The sequence below is a fragment of the Fundulus heteroclitus genome, chromosome 7 (genome assembly GCF_011125445.2).
Source record: "Fundulus heteroclitus isolate FHET01 chromosome 7, MU-UCD_Fhet_4.1, whole genome shotgun sequence".
NCBI classification, from domain to species: domain Eukaryota; kingdom Metazoa; phylum Chordata; class Actinopteri; order Cyprinodontiformes; family Fundulidae; genus Fundulus; species Fundulus heteroclitus.
This window is the reverse complement of record NC_046367.1, coordinates 30,594,511-30,617,199: the sequence shown is the minus strand read 5'-3', so window position 1 is coordinate 30,617,199 and position 22,689 is coordinate 30,594,511. Positions and strand designations below refer to the sequence as shown.

At 39.4% G+C, this 22,689-nt stretch overlaps 2 protein-coding genes across 2 annotated transcripts; one reads left to right on the top strand and one right to left on the bottom strand.

Annotated features, from left to right (window-relative positions):
• Positions 1-614: 614 nt before the first annotated feature.
• si:dkey-67c22.2 (uncharacterized protein LOC792544 homolog) lies at positions 615-14,754 on the bottom strand. Its single transcript, XM_021320663.2, has 10 exons — positions 14,589-14,754; positions 11,999-12,094; positions 11,465-11,666; positions 10,766-10,839; positions 8,370-10,667; positions 7,910-8,258; positions 7,169-7,692; positions 6,597-7,075; positions 5,302-5,394; positions 615-2,347 (listed from the first exon to the last, which is right to left on the bottom strand). The coding sequence occupies exons 2-9, from the start codon at positions 12,024-12,026 to the stop codon at positions 5,320-5,322; spliced, it is 4,029 nt and encodes a 1,342-aa protein (XP_021176338.2). The 5' UTR covers positions 12,027-12,094; positions 14,589-14,754; the 3' UTR covers positions 615-2,347; positions 5,302-5,319.
• Positions 14,755-16,477: 1,723 nt separating this feature from the next.
• Positions 16,478-21,743, top strand: ercc1 (excision repair cross-complementation group 1). Its single transcript, XM_012870685.3, has 9 exons — positions 16,478-16,665; positions 16,870-17,295; positions 17,938-18,041; positions 19,637-19,736; positions 20,441-20,517; positions 20,764-20,863; positions 21,021-21,092; positions 21,329-21,397; positions 21,493-21,743. Exons 1-9 carry the CDS (start codon positions 16,606-16,608, stop codon positions 21,553-21,555), a joined length of 1,071 nt encoding a protein of 356 aa, XP_012726139.2. The 5' UTR covers positions 16,478-16,605; the 3' UTR covers positions 21,556-21,743.
• The last annotated feature ends 946 nt before the right edge of the window (positions 21,744-22,689 follow it).

Genomic DNA, 22,689 nt, shown 5'->3' with positions numbered 1-22,689 from the left:
CCTCCCCAATTCTAAAAACATATTTTAAACATTTAAAGAGGCATGAAAGTGAATGAATGGTTGTCTCTCAAGTCTCTTCGTTGTCCTGCTGTTCATAGCATGTCAGTGTCATTGACTACAGGAGACTGGACTTTCTTGGTATAGAAAAGAAATGCTAATTTTATCCCCAGCTCGCAGAGGACATAAAGAGAAAGTGCGCCACCTGTAGGAGAGATTGTCTACAGCTGCTTTTCATCCTTGATTCTTTTCTGAAACTCCGCAGGAATTACAGCATCGAAGCACAAGACATCTATACTTTCATTACTTTTAACCAAGCTAAGAAACATCAATGACCTACTGCATTTATGCTACAGGTCACTGACTTATTTAGCTGATCAGCTTTTAAATCAGTTTTAAACGTTGACTCAGATTGTGTATTGATGCTTGAATCCAATCTGATAACATCTTACAGCTTTTCAGTTTTAAATCCCTTTATTAAAAATGGTGATGGCCGAAACATTCTTGCGCCGTTCTTTAAATAGCTTTACAGCCGGTAATCAATAATTCAAATTTTATTGAAACTTGCACAGTCAAATTCAATTACTACCAGTGAAGAATTTAAGAGAAATGGTGTGTACAGATTTGTTGAGGTTTTTAATAATCATCAACACGTTTATATACAAAGCAAGCAACAATATCATGTTGAAATAAAAGAAACAAAAAGAACCCTAAAATGTTATGATAGTTATAACAAGACATTGTACAGAGCAAGTTTAATTAAAGTTGACAAAAAATCTTCAGAGCTCGTTTTCTATAGTTTTACCAAACTTGGGCATGAGAGTGAAAAAGCTGCATGGAATCACAATTACATACCCCGCCAATGAAGATAATTATGACAATATCTCATTTTAATCAGAATACACTTGTCCCTTACAGTTGTTGTTTTTCTATGAGCACCAAGTTTGTCTTTGTTCTTCGATTATTCAACGGGGCAAACAAGCACGCGCACACGAGTGAGGCTGAGATAAGAGCATTTCCAGGTCCTAAGTGTTTAAATGTTTGGGTTTGTTGGGCTCTAATGTTTCCACATTAATAACCTTTTTTTAACCAACAAGCCACCTGAAAACAAAGCTAGAAGGTGTATGCATGTCCATGTACCCATTGTTTGACCTTTAACGCAAGCATCTTAATACCCTGATTGTCGGAAACATTTCACAGGATATCGTCAGCTTTCTGCAGAAAAGATCATAGAGATTTAAAAAAAGTGATAAAATTAAATGAGAAACTTAAAAAAGGGTCAAATTTACTACTGAATTCATCTAAAACTACTAACGTGTATTATCTGAATGAAAGTGAAATGTTTTTGAAGAGTTTTATTGAGCAACGTATTTAAGGACACGTTACTGTGTAATCGTTTTAGCTTAAGCTAGAAGAACCCCGGATAAAAAACAAAAAAACAAAAAAGAAAACAACAAAAAACTAAATTACTAGAGCTTGGGGGTTCATCGTCACATCGAAGTTGATCACTCATCTAAGATATCCATATTAACCGATGGGTGCTATTCTGAAAACATAACCTAAGCAGTTTGTGCCTCTAAAATGATCTTAAAACAAAGATCTAAATCCAGAGGAAAATCCGTTCAGAACTAAATAGCAGATCAAAGATGACATCGGTGCTGTACTCTGCACACAAGCAGGACAGCAGGTTATGTAGTTCCTTTGCAGTCAACATACTGAAATGTTCTAAATAACGGGATCTTGCATTCTGTTTTTACTTTTATGACTCCTAATTTGTATAAAGACATCACAAGTGAGGAGCTATACTTTCTTTTAACCTATTTTGCATTATTTGATCATAAAACAGGGGGTTACAGATAACTGAAAAGAGTACAGCAAAACAAGGAATAGCCTGTTTAATGAAATCCTAAAAAAAACTTAAAGGTATAACAGTTTCGGAGAAATGTATAACGCATACAAAAGCATTCGTCCCAGAAGTTAGTTCATTTCGTTTCTTCCTCGGGATTTCTAACTGTCTTATCTAGGTGAGAAGCTGCTCTGCATGGATGGTGGTGAAAGACATCGACACAAACGTACTAAAACTCACTGTACAGTCATACAACTGTGCACCTCAGTGCGGCCTGTTTAGTCAGTAGGAAAACAGGTGAAAGTCTGCAAGTCTCTAGCTCTCATACAAACAAAACAACAAAGTGGGGAGCAGTTGGCCTTGCTGGCGCTCCGATGTTTTGTAGCTGCAACAACCAGGGTGCTTCACCGCTCTGTCAGACCATCGGGCTAACAGAGAGGACTGTGGGAAAGAAGGTCCTTCAAGAGAATCCTACATTTTGCCTCAGTCGTTCAAATGAAGTGGCTGCAAACAGGAAAGGTATATTTAGTATTTGGAGGGGGGAAAAAATCATTAACACAGAACATTATTCTTACTATAACTGGTCAAACAGTGTTTGGTGGCATACAAGAAGCAAATAAAGAGGTGAAGATGGATTTATGGCTTGCTTTTAATCCAACAACTTGCTGAAACTGACGGCATTTCTGGTTAACCTGCTAAAAGTCTTTTCACGCGCTCAACAAAGGTTCAGGGAGTTTTAATGAGTTATTGACAAATGACTCGGCTAATCAGAAATGATGATTGATTCTGAAGTAAAGACTGGATAACAGAAAAAGGAGCAACAGTGAGAAAACCAAGCCAAAAGAGAAAATCTATACAGAAAAATTGCCCGATATGTACAGATCATTTGTTAATTTTTTTTTACCCCACTCCTGAATAGATGCTGAAAGGCAAGAAGCTGAAAGTTATTTGGGTGTTAGCTGGATCCTAAATGAAGAAATGTCCCCACTTCACCGGAGACAATCATAAACTGACAGCAATAGATGTCAATTCAACAACGTTTAAAGTGTAACACTTAATGCTGCTGAAATGAACCCCTCTAGTTATGAAAAAACACAGAATCCCAAAACGAAGGAAATGGAAAATAGACACGCATAAGATTGACTAAATATGCAGTGCATCTCTATAAATGACACTTAAAAAAGGCAATTATTTCAGTAACTGAATTTAAAAGGTGAAACTCGTATATAGATTAGTTACACACAGTGAACTACTTTAAGCAGTTATTTCTTTATTTATTATTTTAATGGCTGTAACTTACAGATGATAAACCCCAACAAATCAGTTTCCCAGAACCAATCAAACCAATAAATAGGATTTTTTCATTTTTAAAATGTTACGTTATGGTCTACATTCATAAGGAAAATTGCATATTTATCAGTTGTCCAGCAGCAATAGGCAGTCACAAGGAGGATAGCCCACATAAGATGCTAAAGAAGCTGGCCAATTATGTGCTATATCCAATCACATTAATGAAAAGTTTAGTGGAAGGAAAAACTATGGTCCACTGGTATCACAAACCACAGGGATAAACATGAAGATTTCAAAGCAAAATCAAAAAATTGGGAGAAATTCATAATTTTTTGCGTCAGAGCTTCAGTAGCTGCAACACAAAGACAAATCCAGACAAAAATGGGTTAAGCTACTCCTGAACCAGAGACGGCTTTAATAGTATCTTGCGTGAGCTTAGAAGGAAAAAGGACTAGACTGTTGGTCAGTGGTCCAAAGTTTTCAGATGAAAGTAAATTTAGTAAGTCCCAGAATCAAATCAAGGTTCCAGAGTCAGGAGCATGAATGGAGAGGCACAGAATCCAAAGTGCTTAAAGCCAAGTGTGAAGTTTCCAAAGTCATCTATGATTTGGAAAGCCAAGTAAGTCATGGACTGGTGTTGGTTCACACCTAGAAATTATGTGCGTCCTGAACCCAGCCGTGTCTGGACAAAGTCGAATACTGGTGTGAATGCAGTGAGAAAAAAAAAAACAACAGAGGACAGTTTTCTTCAGACTACCTTCAGATGTGGCCTGGAACATTTCTATCTACATTAATTGACAGTGTGAAAACAGTCCAACGTGGGAAACAGTGGAGCCTCACCTACTGACCTCCCATCAAGTCACTTAGAAACCTTAGCTACAAGAAATGCATTACTAAAATCAGCTCTGCTGTTGGTTCATATAAAACAATTAAAAAGCTACGTAGAATACTGTAAGTATAGGATTTTTTAACAAAGGATTACCATGCTGCAATACCTCTAAATAAAACAAGAAATTCATAAGTCATGTATTTTTGGATCAGAGATCATCAGGATGCTACGTGGGTAAATTATTTCTTATAGGTATCTTAGCTGTCACAGCTTTTGGAGCCAATTAAACACGCTGGGGTCCCTGCGTTATAAAGTGACTCACCCAAAGCACAAACTCTATATATGTGGGATGTCCTGTCGCTTTTCTGCACCTCAGTGCACGTAACTAATAAAGTTGTGCAAGTGAGCCATCAGCTTTACTGTGGAGCTGTTTTACGGGTTAAAGCCTCTATGCGTGTTGCTGCTTGCTTTGTCCTACATTGTCTATTCTCCCCTCCTATTGTGTCTGTAAAGCTCTACATGCGGGTTTGCAAAGGCGATTTTAGGGGAAATAACTGGGGGAAATGTGACTCAGTTGACTTTCAGCTGTGTTGTATGTCTGGATAATAATGCAATTTAAATGACCGACTACATCTGTGGTGTTAGAGACATCGGCGGATTTGTTAATTACTTATCTGACAACTCACTCTGCGACATCACTTGGTGTGGATTGTTGACTTTCATTGTGATGAGCTGAGGTGCATATTAATACAGGTCTAGGAAGGGTGAATTTTAGAGCGCTTCAGGTATTTATTCTTGCTTTATTGACCAAAGCATCAATGTTTTTGATTGGTCAGCAAACCTATGACCCTATAAGGTGCTGCGAGGAGGCAGATGAGGGACACAATGCTGATGAAACGAAGGCTGCCTTCGAAGCAACTTATGCTTCATTACCATCTGGCGGGCCGATCACCTCCATGCCCCACTGCACTGATGCAGTAGTTCAGAAAACCATGATCACAGTATATAAACATACAAAATACTAGGCCAACATTTCTGTTGCAACAATTCTTCTTTTGCCTTAAATAGTAATATTATGAGTAACTGAAAAGACGAAATCTTCTAAATAAACAGAAAATAATACTTTATCACTCTATATAACATGAGCATCACCTTTTGAGTTAATTTACTGAAATATATCAACTTTTCGCTGATATTCAAATTTATTGAAATGCGCCTGTGTTTGTTCATGAAACACATTGGCTTCAGGTATTGTGACTTGAATTAAAGTGATCTAAAACAAACCTTGTTTTTGTTTGTAAGTAGACAAAGAAATGAAAGAATAAACTGAAGATCTCACCTTGTGTCCTTGATCGCTTTAACTTTCATCATCTGACACATGGGGCTTAGCAATAGCCATCTCCTCTTTGCTATTTGCAATCATCTTGCATTTCTGGCAAAAAAAAAAAAGACCAAAAACAAACATTGGTTAGTTTTAAACAAAAAAAAAAAAAAAAATACAATTTAAATATTTAATACATTTTCCACTTTTCCACAGATGGCATTTCTGCTCGATAAGCATGCAATAAAACAATGCAAGCTTTTCGGTGACATTTATTATATTAGTATTATTTCAGATAACATCAGTGCTAACGTCTCTGAATTTAAAAAAATCGTGCAACTGCGATGTTATTAAAATGCTCGTACCTGTTGCACCAAATCCACATTTTCTTCATTCTTCTCTAATCTAGGTTTCTAACAATCTCTTTGCAGTTTAGCATGTTGTGCCTAAAATATGGGTCCGTTTGGGGCATCTACAGTAAGGAGACTCCATCCATCAGGCTGAGGCAAGTGCCTTACAATTACAAATGGGAAAACCTGCAGAATTTTCTAACTGTTGCAGTCTAGGTGAGTAGTAAATAGGCTAACGTCCGTCAGCAATGCAAGCCGATAATGTATTTCAAGGGAAATTGTAGAGTACTGTGCGCGGTTACACATAATAAGGGCTGGGCGATAAATCCACTTAATCGATTAATTCAAATATACAATTTTGTTAAGATTTGATTTATGTCAAGACAACATTTTATTTTGCAAATGTACTCATTGGGCTTCCATGAAGAGAGATTCAGCATTCAATGCTTAATCTATGTTTAGGAAAATATATTGACAAAATATTGTAAGGAAAACTTTTTTACCCTAATATGAAGCACTCTAATTCACTTTTTTTTGTTAGACAAGGGAAGTGAAGCCTTTTATTTTGCTATACTTTCAGTGTTTGCATATTGTTTTACAGGCATGTTTCACAGCTTGTAATTGATTGCACTTTCAATTCTGGTCAACTCCCACATGAAAATCAAGTTTTTAAAATAAACGAAAACCCTGATGTTTGATGGTGGTTCTGATCATACTGTGTGTCAAAGATGGCTGGTTCACTGAGGACTTAGCTTAAGCATCACTAAGATACAAGATTTTAAAGCACTCAGGTCCTCTCAGTAGAAATCTAACCAAACAACATTAAAAAAATTAAATTAAAGGTGTGGAAACTCAAACGTTTCGATTTACTGTTTCTTTTCTGTAACACGTTTAATCAGAATCAGAAATACTTTAATAATCCCAGAGGGAAATAATTTTCGTTACACTCTAAGATCCACTTACCTCCGTCAGCTCCTTAATGGTATGTATGTTGGCCTGATGAGTGACTTTTCTCTTTGCTTCCTCGATGTGGTCCATGTTTAGAGACGGCGCTGGTGGGGCAAGGCTAGGGGGTGGTTTATTAGTGATGGTGGGAAGAGGGGCAAGGGGCGGCATAGCTGCAAGCGCACCCATGTTGGTCAAGGCGGCCGTCATGGTGGCTGCTGTCATACTTGCCACAGCAGCACTCATGGTGATGTTTGACATTGTGGGCATTCCAGGAATACTTGGTAAGCCCATTGGACCCATGCTGGACATGTTGTGCATTCCCATGCCCATTGGCAGAGGTAAAGGTAAAGGTAATGAAATGGGGGCAGGGGATGGCGTTGGGAGAGGGAGCTGGAGAATGGCTTTTGGCCGAAGACTCTCAGGAATGGGAACCCCTGCCTTGGCACACATGGCGGCAGCGTTTGCCTTGGCTATTTCAAGCAGCTGGTCTTTATCTGAGAAGAGAAGGGGTGAAAATGAGACAAAGGGAAGGGCAAAAGAGAAGGAAGGTGCATACACTTTCTTTATTCACAAAATAAACTTTTTACCCAGATCAGTGAGCCTTGGAGGCGTCTTGCTAGGGCTGCGTCGAGATCGGGACCCTGAGCGGCGTTGCTTGCGGAGAATGACAACCGGAGAGTGACTTGGTTCCCTCTTCCATCTGTCTCGTCTGTCAAACGAACGACTGCGAAATGCTGGCCGTCGCCCTCGGCCTCGTGACCTTGACCTGCGTCTGCGATCTGAGGAGCGGGACCGCGAGCGCCTGCTTCTGTCTCCCGATCTGGATCTTTTCCTCCGGCCTGTGGAGCGGCTCTTGGAGCGCTTATTCCTATCCGGGGACTTGGATCTCCTCCTTCCCCGAACATTTGGTGAACGGGACCGTCTCTTGCGAGCTGGAGAGCGGGATTTGGATCGGCGGTTTCTAGCTCGTGACTTGGAGACAGAACGCTTGCGTCGCGTGGTAGAACGTGAACGGGATCTGCGCCGTCGAACGGGACTCCGAGATTTGGACCGTCGCTTCTTTCTTTGTGACGGAGAGACCGAGTCTCTTTTCCTAACTGGAGACTTGGATCTATGGAACGATAAACATTTGGAAGAATTAATAACTGCACGCATTCAAGCAGCTAAATGTCTAGAATAAGTCAAGAATCAACTTTCTTCCATTTACTAATGCGGCATGCAGTTTTAATAAGGTATTTTACACTTCCTGAAGACTTAATTTGGCAAGCTCACAGACAACAAACTCCTTTAAGATCTTGTCACCATTTAACAAATCAAACAATACAAACCTGGACAACTTTCTTCTGGATGCAATCTTTGAGGTTGAGCGAGAAACTTTCCTGCGATCAGCGGGTGAGCGGGACTTGGAAAGCGGCTTCTTTGGTACTTCTGGAGAGGCTGAACCTGAGGAGCTTTTCTTGCTTTTTGACACAATTTTGATTGGAGATTCCTCATCGTCATCTGACCCTTCGGAAGAATCGGAAGCATCCGAGCCACTGCCTCGCTCTCGGGAAGCAGATCTTGAACTGGGACCTTGCACGTTTTGAACCAGAACGGGCTCATCCTGCGCCTTATCTGGGGAACTCCCGCCCTGGGGACTGGCGTCAGCTGCGGGGGGCAATGGTTGCTGATCGCCTGCTGGATACAACCACAATGGAAGGCAAGTTCAAAATCTGAAGATTTCCATCAAGAAAACATTCAGCTTAAATCTATGTATGACTTTGTTTTTGTTATCTCAAAATGTTTTACCTGCTTCAACAGAAGGGGATCCGTTTTCTTCAACAGGTCTGAACACTTCCAACACTTCTGGTGTTTTCTCTCTAGCAGGAGGGGAAGCCTTCTGCTCTCTAGCAGGAGATGAAGCCTTCTGCTCTCTAGCAGGAGATGAAGTCTTCTGCTCTCTAGCAGGAGATGAAGCCTTCTGCTCTCTAGCAGGAGATGAAGTCTTCTGCTCTCTAGCAGGAGATGAAGCCTTCTGCTCTCTAGCAGGAGATGAAGCCTTCTGCTCTCTAGCAGGTGGGGAAGTCTTCTCTCTAGCAGGAGAGGAAAAATTCTCTCTAGCAGGAGATGAAGCCTTCTGCTCTCTAGCAGGAGAGGAAGCCTTCTGCTCTTTAACAGGAGGAGAAGCCTTCTCTCTAAAAGGAGAGGAAGCCTTCTGCTCTTTAGCAGGAGGAGAAGCCTTCTCTCTAAAAGGAGAGGAAGCCTTCTGCTCTCTAGCAGGAGAGGAAGCCTTCTCTCTAGCAGGAGGGGAAGCCTTCTCTCTAGCAGGAGGAGAAGCCTTCTTCTCTTTAACTGGTGTGCAAGATATGGATCTGGCTGAAGAGGAACTTTCAGACCTTCCATCACTTGATTCAGACCTAGACCTGGATTTAGATTTGTTCAACCCCCTAGAGACAGATTTAGACTTCGACCTCCGTCCACTCTTTCTTGGAGATTTTGACCTCTTTTTGCTCGGCAGCGGTGATCGGTGTCTTCGAGACAGAGAGCGGGACTTTGAGCGCTTGCTTGACCTCGGTGGTGACCGGTTCCTCCTTGCAGGCGATCGAGATCGCCTTCTGACCGCCGAACGGGATTTGGATCGCCGCCGGGGGGGTGGGCTTCTTGATTTGGTCCGTTTGCGAGGACTCCTGGATCTGGAGCGCCGGCTGCGCTTCGTCTTTGCAATGGATCGTGAACGGGTCCGTCTGCTCCGCCGAGCTGACCGAGACCGTGAGCGGCGGGACCTGGTTGGAGGGGACCTCCTGCGCCGTGACAAGGATGGACTCCTGGAGCGTCTGCCTCCTGCACGCCTTGTTGTTGATCTTGATCTAGAGCGAGCAAGAGGGCGTCTAGACCTAGAGTGAGAACGGCGGGGCTTTGTGATGGAACGTGACAATGAACGTCGACCGACTGCGCCGCCTCGCCTTGGTGACCGGGTCCTGGAGCGCCTTTTGCCCCCACGGGAACGAGACTTTGACCTACGTCTTCTCCTTGGAGACCGAGACAGGGAGGGGGACCTCCGCCCTCCACGCTTAGGGGATCGTGACACTTTTCTTTTGGGTGAGGGAGAGCTCCTGCGTCGCTTTGGGGAAACGGACACAGAACCCCGCCGTCGTTTAGGAGACTTGGACTTGCTCAGAGATTTTGATCCCTTTTTCACTGGAGTGACAGAGAGGGAGGTGGAACGGGATCGGCGGCTGGTTGTTTTCTGTGACTTTCGGAATGGAGAGAGCGTTTTTTTCTTGGATTTAGGAGTGGGAGAGCGGGACTTGGAGCGAGAGGGGCTTCGACTCTTCTGAGGAGTTGAAGGCAGCTTTTCCTTTGAGCTTGACCTAGAACGGGTTCTAGACCGTTCTTTCTTAGGTTCTTCTGATTGAACCTCAGCCTCTTGCTTGCTAAGACAGGGGGACGGTGACCGACTGGGGCCCGATTCTGACTTCTTTATTTCTAATCCCCTAGAAGGAGATAAAGACCTGGGCGAGTCGTGCTCCTTGACCGTTCCCCCTTGTAGCAAACTAGCCTGGTCTTTTTGGATTAGGTCATCTTTTGGAGTACTACCTTCCTGTTTTGGGATGATGTCAGGTAGTTCCTGAGCGTGCATGAATTTGGCCTCTCCATAGCTGCTCTCACTCTTAACCACAACACTATCTGTCTGTGTTATCTCATCTTGGCCAACAAAAGGTGATCTCTTATCCTTCTCAATTTCATTGGTGCAACTGACCATCTCTTGTGTGCAGGACACATCCATGTCTGCTATCTCTTCCTTCTTAACCTCTGGCAATTCAGGCTTTTGCATTGAGATGGGAGCTACCTCATCTTCCTCTTGGTCGCCTTTTGGATTCGGTCGGCTTGTTGGTTCCTTCAGGTCAGGCACGGCAACTTGGGAATGTTTCCCATTGCCCGCTGTTTTACCTCCTTCCCCGTCAGAGTCAGAACCTGAAGCTGAGCTGCTGTCAGAAGGCGAGCGTGACGATTTTTTTTCTTGCTTTTCATCTTTCTTTCGCTTCTTTTTTTTCTTTTTCGCAGCTTGCCTTTTATGTTTTTTGGGTTTCGAGCCTCCATCTGCATCTACACCACAGGAAACAGCCAGGGTTAATATTACAAAGGCATTCATTGGGTTCTTTTAAAGAAGACACAAATTATGGTTGTGTGTCACTTCAACGTACCAATAATTGCATCTTTTCTCTTCTCTTCCTTCGGTCCAGTGTGTTCATTTCCAGTCACAGCTGCCAATCTGGCACTAAAACAAAAGATGAACCTATTTTACTTTCCATGTCTAATATATTGAATAATATATTTTTCACCCAATGTTCCTTTTATTTTGTTGTTGTGTTATTATGATGTATGTATATATATTAAGAAAATATTATGACAGCAAATCAATTGTGGGCCTTGACCAAAAAAAAAAACTCCTCCCCGTACCTGCAGCATAATCCAGTTCTGAATTGGGGATCAGGTTAATGAATTACAATGTAGTTTATCTTCTTTGATAGAAAATAAAAACCATAACCATGTCTGTTCTGTATCTTTGTGCACAGAGGGTCACTATTTACATGTCCCCTGACGTTCTCACCATAGATGATACCTTTGTCTCTTGGTGAATAAAAGGGTCAATGATTTGATGAAATTTTAGTCGTTTATGCTTAATAAGAATCAACTTTATTTGCCAAGTCTAAGAGCAAAAACAAGGAATCTGACTTCATGTAGACCACCCCTCAATACCTCCAGTCTCTCCACAGATGTTTTGTAAATGGCCTCAATAAGTCCTTAGTTGATCGATGAGATCAATCGTTACATTACCTCATTAATCGGAAACTTGCATCCCCAAAATGTTAATAAAAAAACAAATTATATTTTTCTCTGACCTGGCTCTAGTGGTCCTTCTCGGTGGAGGTGGAGGCTCTTCATCTGACTCGGCGCCAGATTCTGAACTGCTCTCCTTCTCGCCTTTTCTCCTCCGCTTCTTCTTTTTGCTTTTGTGTTTCCTGTGCTTCTTGTTTTTCTTGTGGGGTACCTCAGTGCCTTCCTTGGCGTTCACATCGTCTTTCTCAGGCTTTTCATCCTCACCTGTATACATAACCCAGTATTTAAGGCAAACAAGTCTGTTTTTCTTATCCACAAAACACAGTGCAATTCTCCAGGAAATGATACCCTAACAGCCTCAGGTGGTTAATGTCCAGTAACAAGTCAATGTTTTGTAAATGCTAGTGCAAATTATTCTTTCAAGAAATTACAACTGAATCCTATCAAACACACAGGATATTAATTTAAAAAGTTACTGTAGAAGTAAAACGTAATTTAGTTTTCTAAAATGTGATGTGTATAGAAAAAGTGCACATTAAAAATAAATAAATAGATACTGTTTAAATGCAGACATTGGAGTGCTACACATTACGTACCTGATGGAACCTCCACTGCACATTCCATCGCAGCAGCACAGAAATGTGGTAAAGGACCCTCTTAATGACGCTGGAGTGGATCTCTCTTAATCAATGCTGGGAAAGAAACCAAAGTTAATAGGCTCTAAAGATGCATTATGGCTAAACACAGCACTTATTATGCATTTAGTATTCACACACGTGCATATCATTGGCAGCAAAAGAGCACTGCTCGTCTGTCAGCTGGCTAATATATTGGCTTCAAACCACAATTTAGCTAAAAAAATAAACCCTTCCATTAGCTAAACTGCTGCCAGTTTTAGAAGCCCTAAAAGCACTAAAACGGTACACACAATCTCAGTCAAAAACAAATTAAGCCAACACTGACAAGTGTTGCTCAAAGGCTTTCAAGTGATCTTCCACTTCAGAAAACAGTCCCAAAGTTTTATGTAAGAAATTTCTGCACAATGTAAAAGCATCCCAAGTTAGGTTTGACAAAACGTATTATTTGTAAGAAAAAAAAAAAAAGCTAAATATTAGCTGTGGCTGCTGTATGAGGTCCAATTGGTTAACTGGTGATTGTGCCATCCGCCAGTAAAAATCAGCTATACGTCTGCTATTGTGGGTTTCAGTTTGGAGAATCTTCTATGCTTAAATGTAATTTGTTATCACTTTTTATTGCCGATAACATAGCTGTAGTTTATTGTTACGGTTTTTAGGTCCAACAAAACCCTGTTGATATACAGGACAAGATCCTTTTAAACCAACCAAATAATCTGCCAGTTAGTTTTACATATCTAGAAGCTTAAAATTAAAATTTAGCTTTTAATTTGATAAGTGACCATATCCTTGAATTAACCCACATGCAATCAAGACTGAAAATATTTCATATTTGTAAATTGGAAAAGTTTTCCACTTTCAGGATTTTCAGGAAATATAACGTTCAATTTGACTTGTGCAATCTGATTATAATTTTGTTTCATGCATCTGTTGCTGTTTTTAGTAGTACAAATATTATATCATACAGTAAACAATATAATCTTGTAGCTGAATAAATTATTTTAAGTCAGTTAACTAGGGGTGGACAATAATTCAATATCAATATACATCACGATATAACTTGATTCAATAAAGGTAATATGACATTTATACATCAAAGTCTATGATTACAACATTTGTCACTGACTGACATTTTGGGTTTTATGGAGTTTTATGTTTTATTTTTTAAAGCAAGTATAGCTAAAATGTTATATTGGAGGAATTTTATAGTCATAGCAAAAGAAATCGTCTTACTTTTGCACAGGCTTCTCTTATGAGCATTCTTGGCAGTAGTTCTGAAGCTTTATTTTGTTTATATTGATATTGTAATTATATAGTATCGTAATATATATAGTATATAATATATAAGTAATATATTGTTATATATTTTTTGGCCACTTGGCCCAGCCCTAAAATTAACTGACTTTTGTTCTAACTATTAATAAAGCAGATCCTTAACTAAACACCATCTGCTAAACAGTTCATGATATTATTTAAAAGGAATTGTAAAGTTATGAATGTATTTTCTGCATCTTATAATCCATTAATGTTTTTATTTAAATTTCATCTAAATTGGTGGACACTAGATACCATAAATTTTCAGTATTTAAATAGCTGTAGTGTCTTAACTTTTAACCAACTAACATGATCTGAGTGTTCATCAAAAGGTATTTTAATGCGTTTTAATTATTTTTAGTTATTTTTTTGCTTTTGAGAAAATATAATTTTTTAAAAAACATTTCATGTAGTAGGATTTTCACAAATTATTCAGAAATATTAATTAACAACACCTTTGTTGTAAGGGAATAACAGTTCAAACAGCAGTGCACTTGATTTGGAACAGCGCGGACAACACGGATGCAACTCAGCCACTGGGACTACGTAACATGTGCGATGATCTGGAAACACCGACGATGGGTCTATAACAGCGTGCGTATCTGCTTGCAACGTACAGACTCTGCATTTTACTAGAATCTAAACTACGCTTTGCAAACGGCAACAATCCATCGAGTAATGCAAATGGTTACACCACATAATAACACTTCATGGATAATACCTTATCAAATAATGCCAAAACAAGCGGCACTCGATACGATTCCCAAAAAAATCTGTTTTACATCTAAAATGAATGAATCTAACCAATTTAGCTGATCCGGATCAAAACGGGACTAAATACTAAACGAGGCGCTGAAAGCGAAGCGAAATGAGAACAAAGTTGCGCACATCGCCAACCCGTGCACACGTTAGATAACGTTGACCAGTGTCAGGCCTACAATGCCCTGGCTAACATTCACCCACATACGGCAGCCGTTGGCTTTAGCTAGCCAGCTTAAACTGATAAGTAATAAAACAATACACCGCACTGCACCATTTCCACAAACGACTTAAAACGTTTACAAAATTATTAGCCACAAGAGACAAAATATCCTTCCTGTAGGAAGACGCGGCCTCACACACCACACACCGACAACGCACTAACAGCTCAAATAAAGCTAATATAGAGCTGCTAATGATGTCAACAAAGCAAGCTTGCTCCTTTATCATAGTTTTTAACCGGGCAGCACATATTTACCAGTTTTAAGTCAAAACGCTCCGGTTCGTGTAGATGCGAGTGTCGAGGCCAGGTGAATACGGTGCTGAATCGCGCGAAATCAAGAAGTTGTTGAATATGCTAACCGTCAACGTTAGCCTACTCTCTTCTCCGCCATGATGGAAAGAGGTATCCCAGCATGCCATGCTGCGCAGTTTGAACGGCTGCGTCACTGTTTCCCAGGCAACAACACAGCAGACACCTGCCCTGAGCACGAAAAGCCCAGCTTTTCATGCTGTAAGGGTCACTTGGAGTGTCTCAAAAAGGAGATCTAGTATCAATTATTTGCGAAGTTAACTGTGATTTAGTTCCAAATTCAAAACTAGAGGGATTTACCACCGATACGCTCAGTGAAAGGGGGCTAGCCACTATTAGCAATACAAGCTAATTACAATATATTTCTCTGCATGTTGTAATCTGAGCCTATTTAGCTTCAAAAGGTTGGAAGAAACTATTTAAAATAAAATAAACAAACAAAAAAAGAAAAGATGATACAGATTAACAAAAACATGAGGCGAGGTATAACCATGGACATAAAAAACGTGAGAACATTAAGTTAATTGTAGCAGTGATTGCACTCAATGCACATGTGGTGAGAAGGAGGGGAAAACAACAAAGGGTGGAATCACTATCAACCTAAACCTATTCTCTCGACGTACACATGGGCCAGTCTTTCCACATTTAACACAGTCTCTCTCCAAAACAAAACCATTAATAGGATCAACTACATGTGTTAATAGTCGCTAGTTCAGTGATGCCCTGCAACAACCTGCCTTTTGGTTAATAACCAACGGAGATGGCACATTTTAGGTTTTTGACTAATGGAGAATTAATTAAAAAAAATTAATTAAAAAATATTCAAAAACAATATTAGAAGTTATAGGTTTTTTTCCCCCCAAAAAATTATAGAAGTGAAATAAAGATTGCTAAGCACAAACACGTGGCTCATGTAGATCTTGTTATACTGAATAAATGTCTTTTAAAGTTTAAGTTTATTTCTTTATTACAAAAAAAGCTGATGGATAACTGGCACATATATTTTAATAGGTTTATACAGTTATGAAATTAAATCATGCAAATAAATAAATAAAGCCCGCATATTTCTCATCAGAGGAGCTGACAAAAATGTCCAAGCTGATTCCAAGAAAGTGATTTATGAGTTATTGCTGTGAAATCACCACAGGTGGAAAGAGTTCCAAAACAATGTACTCAAGTAAATGTACAGTTACTTTGATACAATTTTACTGTTAATGTTAAAATAGCACAAAGTACAAAAAAACTGTACTTAATTACAGTTACTTTCCACCCCTGCAAACCACAACATGGAAACGAGGCAGAGCAGCTGTTTTTACACAGATGAACATGTGTCAACAGGAAGGATGCTCAGAAAAGCCTTCTGAGAAAACAAAACACACACTAGCAACATTAAGTTCCACAGGAGTGCACATCACAGAATAGAGACTTGCGACATCTTGTGCAGCATACAGCCTTTAAGTCACAAGTAGGCAGTGTGTAATAAGTAATTATAGGTCAATTGTGAAGTGAATGTGGAAAGACAGTGCAGTTTGACATTAAAGATTTACTGAAAATGTATTTGAAGTATATATTTTGGGATCCTTTGTCCAAAGCCTGCAAAAAAGGAGATATTTCATTGTGTTTCTCAGTCCTCTCTCCACTTTATAAAAAAAAGTCCATGTAATGCAAGATAGTAGGTCAGTTTGAATCTCAAACATAGCAAATGCTACTTTTTACGCAACTTACCTAATTGCTTTTTATTCAATGACAGAATAATCAGTAGTAAGAAGATAAAAAGAGAGGAAAAACATTTTTGAGCTTGATTCATGTTGTTGTAGACCGTGCTTTTAATGTGGTAGTTTCGGTACCGGAAGTGTGAGCGGCGCGCTCCTCTTTTCTGTACCTATCTGGAGATGTCTGTAAAAGTTTGCCGATATATTTAGAGCATGTTTTTGTGCGAAACGTTTTTCATAAATCCGGAGACATGAAGAAGCGGTTTCACATCAACCTGGACGATTCTGCTTTCACCAAAGAAAGAACGCCGGTCCGTATTTTACCTTTGTATAGCAACCAGCCCTGTAGCTAGCTGATTAGCTCTTCCGCCTGTTAAAAGAACGTTCATTTTAAAGATCCACTTTCAAAATGCTATTTCCAGAACGGTATCGTGGATCATATTATTTTATACCAATTCACTTTTTTTTTTTTGATTTGCGCTTTTTAAAAACACCGTTGTATGATTGTCTTCCAGCCAAAGCCACAGTTTCAGCCTTTATCCAAAGGACAACAAAACACAACCGCTCCAGGTGCATCTGCCACAGAGCCGGTCACAAAATCGTGTGCGCAGCCCCTCTCCTACGCAGAGTACGCCGTGCAGAGTAAAAAAACTGCGGCTGCCGCCCCACAGAGAGATGCTCCCCCCAAAGTGCTCAGGACAGGTGGATCTGGAGTCAGCAGTCTGCAGCGAGGGGAACCAGAGCCCGTGTCGTCCAGCACCCGGGGATCTGAATCGGTTCAAGACTGCGTCAAAGAGACTGAAGTTCAGCTTGAGGAGGTGAAAAAGAACGATGACAAACAGGTGCTGCCTGAGGGGAGCTGTGCCAAGCCTGATCCAAGCCTCATGCTGGGTCCCAAACCAGTGGGATCTGGGAACAGCATTGTTGTCAGCCCTCGACAGGTAAGCTGGGACGTGATAAAGGAGCAATAAGGGAAATTTCAGCGTTTTAAATCGAACTAAAAATAATGATGTGAAGAACTAAAGGTGATGATATTTCAGATGAAGCGTGTTCTCCAGTCTCTTGTTCACATAGCACCTCCCTGCCCTAAAATACCACCGTCAGAGCAGCGGAGAGCACCCCAGCAGATCAAAATGTTTTCTTGCTAACAGCATTATAAAGTTATGAGTTGCTCACTTCATCACTTGAAATGTTCCTCTGAAAAGTGATGCTGCTTTGCTGTGTATTTGTACTTTACCAATATGCACACAGAAGGCGACGCACACCACTGCTGACATTTTGAATTGAGAAAGCTTCCTGGATGGGAAGTGAAACGTCTTCAGCTTCAGAATAGAAGTCCAGTTGTTTTATTTTTTAACCTTTTTTTTGTATTGTTACATAAGAAGGGAAAAGAGGGGTTGGGTTTTGTTTTGGTCTACAGACAGTGCTCAAGCACCACCTAGTGGTGAAATAGTGCTCCTTATACATGTATCGGTCTATATGTGCAACTGTGTATAATCTCATCCACGTGCTTATTGATGGTTATCAGCTTTGATTTATTAATTGTTTAAGATTGCATCGCATGTTTGTTTTTGCCTCTGCAGAGGGGTAATCCCATTCTCAAGTTTGTGAGGAGCGTGCCCTGGGAGTTTGGAGATGTTGTGCCTGATTATGTCTTGGGACAGACAACTTGTGCTCTTTTCCTCAGGTGGGTGGTGTTTGGGCGGCTATTAACTGAACAAGAAAGTTGTCCTCGGAACAAATTGTCCTAAAACAGACATGGAGGAAAGTTATGCAACAGCATATAAACATTTTTGTTATATCAGGAGCTTTAAATTCACCTTGTCCAAACTTAGCCGTTTCTCACCCGCAAACTGAAGGAGTTATTGGCAAGCAAAGCATCAATTCCTGACAAATGGATTTTAATTGAATAAAAAGTAATTCCAAATTGTACTTTGATATATGATTGCATATGCAATCATATTTAAATTTTTCAAAAATATTGGACATCCAGATCCAGAAATTTCAGAATCTTTAGTATTACTACCATAGGAAGAGAGCTTAATGAGAAAGTAACAACCTACAAATAGCTTGGTATTTGGCTAGAGTATATCCTTACTTTCAGGATACATATTAAGCATTTAGTAAAAAACAATAAAGCTTAAAGTTAGGGCTTTTACTATCAAAATATGGCACATTTGTCTAGTCTTTTTGAAAGTTTGTGGTTTAGGTTCTGTGTATGATGGCTCTACAGATTTCATAGCAAACTAGTACAGAACACATCACTATTAGTTTATAATCTGGTTTTCTTTGTTAAAAGAAAAAGTTTAAAGCTTTTTTAAAGGCTTCTTAAATAGAATAGAAGACAATACAATATAATGCAACAGAGATATGTTTTTTTGTCCCGAGGGGAAATTCAGGTGTCCCAGCAGCAGCAAAGTGAAAGGCAAACGCAGATACACACAAAGGAAAAAACTAAAATAAATCCAAAAATTAAAATAAGAGACTGTACAATACAGTTGAAATTATAAAATATTGTACGTTTATTAAAATAGCTTACTCAAATTAAAGACATGTGCAACCTTCAGTAGGGTTGTATGAAAATAAAACGTGCACGTGTGTTTTTGCATAACAGTACAACAACAGACAATTTACCAGATTGCAAAAACTGCAATTACCAGCAGGGCAGATGGGAGTTTGTTAAGAGCGGTGATGGATATAATGTCTAACAGCTGCTGGCAGGAAGGATCTCTCATGACGCTTTTTTGTGCATTCAGGATGTAGCAGTCTGTCACTGAAGGAGCTCTCCAGTTCTACAACAGCTTCATGCATGGGGTGGGAGACATTGTGCAACAATAATGTTATTAATGCCAAAGTTCTTCTTTTAATTCAACAGTCCGACTGCTGTTCTTAAACAGGACTTTGTTTCTGTTTTATGTTGACTCTGACTTATGTTGTTTATGCATATGGATGTCAAATATCTCAATTTTGGCCTGGCTGAATTCCTAAAACGTGCTTGCTATTATTGCATAGAAATCAGTACAATCTGGTATTATTATTATTATTATTATTATTATTATTATTATTATTATTGCATACACTGATGATGTTATGACAGCACATTGGGATGTCATGCACCTCTGTCCTAAACTGTAAATAGTATTTTTTTATTTAATTATTTAATTTTCTTTGCTGCATGGATAGATGTATTTTTGTTTGATTAGTGAAGTTTACCCTAACCCTCACTGTATTCTGTGTTTTGATTTTTCTCTATTCTATGATGGCTTTGGACCGGATTTGAAGTCTGAGGTATCACAACTTGAACCCAAACTATATCCATGACCGTTTAAAGCAGCTTGGAAATTCATTCACCTTACGTGTGTTGCTGGTTCAAGTAGACGTGGTAAGTAATGTTGTAATGTTTAATAACAACAGCAGTGCTCTCACATTTAAGCTTGGTACAGGAGATGCAGCCAAACACTATAATCATTATAGTAGAATGGGACATATTTGTCTGAATCTGTATATTTCTAAAGTGTTTCGAAATCTAGCATTTTTTTAATTTGCTGTGATATGCCCTCTAATAAAAAGTGTCATCCAAGGATTTCAAATTAAGTTTGTGTCCTCGTAATAAACAAGACTATTTCCAAGTTATGCTTATTTTAAAAATTATTTTGAAATGACTGCAAAGATAAATAAACATGAACTGATTCCAAATTTCCTTTAGTTATTGTTAGCCAATTTATTTGCACGTGTCGTTTAAAACTCTTGAACTCTTCGTTGCTAGATGTGTTCAGACCGGTAACAAAAATGAAGTTGTGAGCAGAGAGGAAGGGATGCCGTTTTTACTGTTAAACTGTTTCAACGTGAGCTTGTCTTGCAGAGCTGTTCATCTGTGAAGTATATCGTGCTTCCACAGAATTGAGTTTGCATACGACAGTGCAGCTGGTTACTATTTTTGGCACCACATGCAACAAAAGAAAAAAAAACAGATTGCAGAAATTGTCCCTTTTTTGCAAAAAAGTATACTGTCAAACTATAATAATCTTGATTCATCAGTAAGAATAATGTGTTACAATAAAATGTATATCTTTTATTTATTTACAGAAAGATCCTCATCATGCATTAAAGGAACTGGCTAGCATCTGTATCATGGCTGACTGCACTCTTATCTTGGCTTGGAGGTAAAAGTAACAAATGACACATCAGTGCTCAGAGAAACCGTTTGTGTTAAATTCTTAAGAAGAAATTGCTTATCCCAGCTTTAGCATATTTAAAATGTGTAAAGAGTAGATGAGCTCTACTTTCTGACATGTTGCCTAATGGTATACATTAAGCATGACAACACTTGGATAAGCTTTACATAGCCATATACATCTTATTTTTGGCTATTTTTCTCTCCTTTTTCTTTCTTAATCTTGAATTAACAGTCCAGAAGAAGCAGGACGTTACCTGGAAACATACAAGTCATATGAGAAGAAGCCAGCAGACCTTCTGAAGGAGCAAGTAGAAAGAGACTATCTTTCAAAGGTACGTGTGCAAGTTTGTATTCTGAAATTCGGTAATGCTGTTCTTTTATTTCCACAAAAAAAACTATTCTTATTTATGAAAGAAAGATTATATAATACTAATACAGCTGAATCAACATGTGACTAGCACGTGACAGATTTTTTTGTTTCCTTTAAAGGTTACAGATTGCCTGACCACTGTGAAATCTGTAAACAAAACGGATGCCATCACCTTGCTATCCACTTTCTCGGTGAGTGTTTCTGCAAAGAAAGTACAAGGCTATGCTAGGGTGGCTTGATATTAAGCTGTTTCCAGAATTATCAATATATTTCTTGCGCTTCAAAGAAGCTAAATAAAATGTCACTTTTTTTTAAGTCTAAACTTAGAAATATGTTCAGTACTGGGTAGCTGCTCCCATTTCAGTTGACTCTGATCGAATGATGCAGGCAGTATACAGATGACATATGTTGTACTTTTTTCCCCCAGTCTGTGGAGGGAATCATCAATGCCTCTAAAGAAGACTTGGTTCTCTGTCCGGGCCTCGGACCACAAAAGGTGAAAAATACATCTTGAGAAAAGGCCCATCATGTAAACATGTCAAAAGCTTATTTAACATCCTGATTTACAATGCTGACATTTTGTGTTGACAGGCGAGACGACTTTATGATGTCCTTCATAAGCCTTTTCTGAAGTCAAAGACAAACAACAGCTGACGTTTCCACCAAGAATGTGTGACAGGATTCGGAAGATGTGAAATTTCACAAATTAGGTTGATAGAAAATGCTGAAGATATGACTTTTCTTCAATTGAGGGTGTCCTTTTGGAACTATGGACCATTTTAACTTTCCTTTCATTTTTAGGAGACTTTGTTTTGAAATAATAAATGATATTTTTATATAATCTCACCTTTGTCTAATGATTACTGATCCATTGTGATACAGTACCATGAAAAACTGGTTGCCCCATTTCAGATATTTCTGGTTTTTTTTGTTTTTGTTTTTTTTGTCACCCTGAAATGTTTTCGATCGTCTGACTGCAAGTTGTCCAGTGGCAGCGTAGCGACTACCACACATCACACACATTGTCACACTACCACCATCACAGTGTCCTTTTTCTGAAATCCTGTTTGCATTTATATGCCAGGGTATAGTGGGACACATTCCTCCAAAAAAGTTCCGCTTTTGCCTACAGCACTCATCCATGGATGGATGCCATTTTTAGCCCACTTTCTTTCTCATAGCATAATCAGAAACGCTGAGCAAAGTAAGACCTGCAGTGCTTTGGATGTAGTTATTGGTTTCTCTGCGGCCCCCTGGCTCAGTGTTTGATTAGCTCTTAGAGTAGTTCACTCCTTAGAAGCTCCATTACTGTTCATGCTTTCTCCATTTGTGGATAATGGCTCTCGTTGTGGTCCGCTGGGTTCCCAGAGTATTAGAGAATACCGTTGTAACCCTTTCCAGACTGATAAATGTAAATGACTATATGCTTAGCGGTGATCAGGCCTGTGCGTGGGGATTGAATTTGAGCCTAAACTGTGGATAATCACTGTTAAATAAGGTGTCAACAAGGGGGGGTGATTACTTTTTAAAAGTGGCCAGATTTATTCAGATAGTTTTTTTTTTCTTTTATAAAAAGTTAACCATTGAGTAAAATTATTAATTTTAAAATCTAAATGAAGTTCAGTTTTTGTTTGTGTTGGTATAATGAGATACAGTTTGTGAGAGCTGACGGTGCGTTTAAGGGAAGCATGTCCTAAGATTACGAAACAGTGAGTTGCAACATGTGGAGAGAGCGATTGGTCATTTCAAATCGTTTCACTTCAACTGCACTCGCCAAAGTACAACCAC

Coding starts and splice junctions, on each gene's coding strand:
- si:dkey-67c22.2 (XM_021320663.2), bottom strand. CDS start 12,026: ATGGAATGTGCAGTGGAGGTTCCATCAG. Junction 10,840..11,464: donor AGAAGGACCACTAGAGCCAG/GTCAGAGAAAAA, acceptor CTTTTGTTTTAG/TGCCAGATTGGCAGCTGTGA. Junction 5,395..6,596: donor CCATTAAGGAGCTGACGGAG/GTAAGTGGATCT, acceptor TTTTTTTGCCAG/AAATGCAAGATGATTGCAAA.
- ercc1 (XM_012870685.3), top strand. CDS start 16,606: ATGAAGAAGCGGTTTCACATCAACCTGGACGATTCTGCTTTCACCAAA. Junction 16,666..16,869: donor TCACCAAAGAAAGAACGCCG/GTCCGTATTTTA, acceptor ATTGTCTTCCAG/CCAAAGCCACAGTTTCAGCC. Junction 19,737..20,440: donor TGCTGGTTCAAGTAGACGTG/GTAAGTAATGTT, acceptor ATTTATTTACAG/AAAGATCCTCATCATGCATT.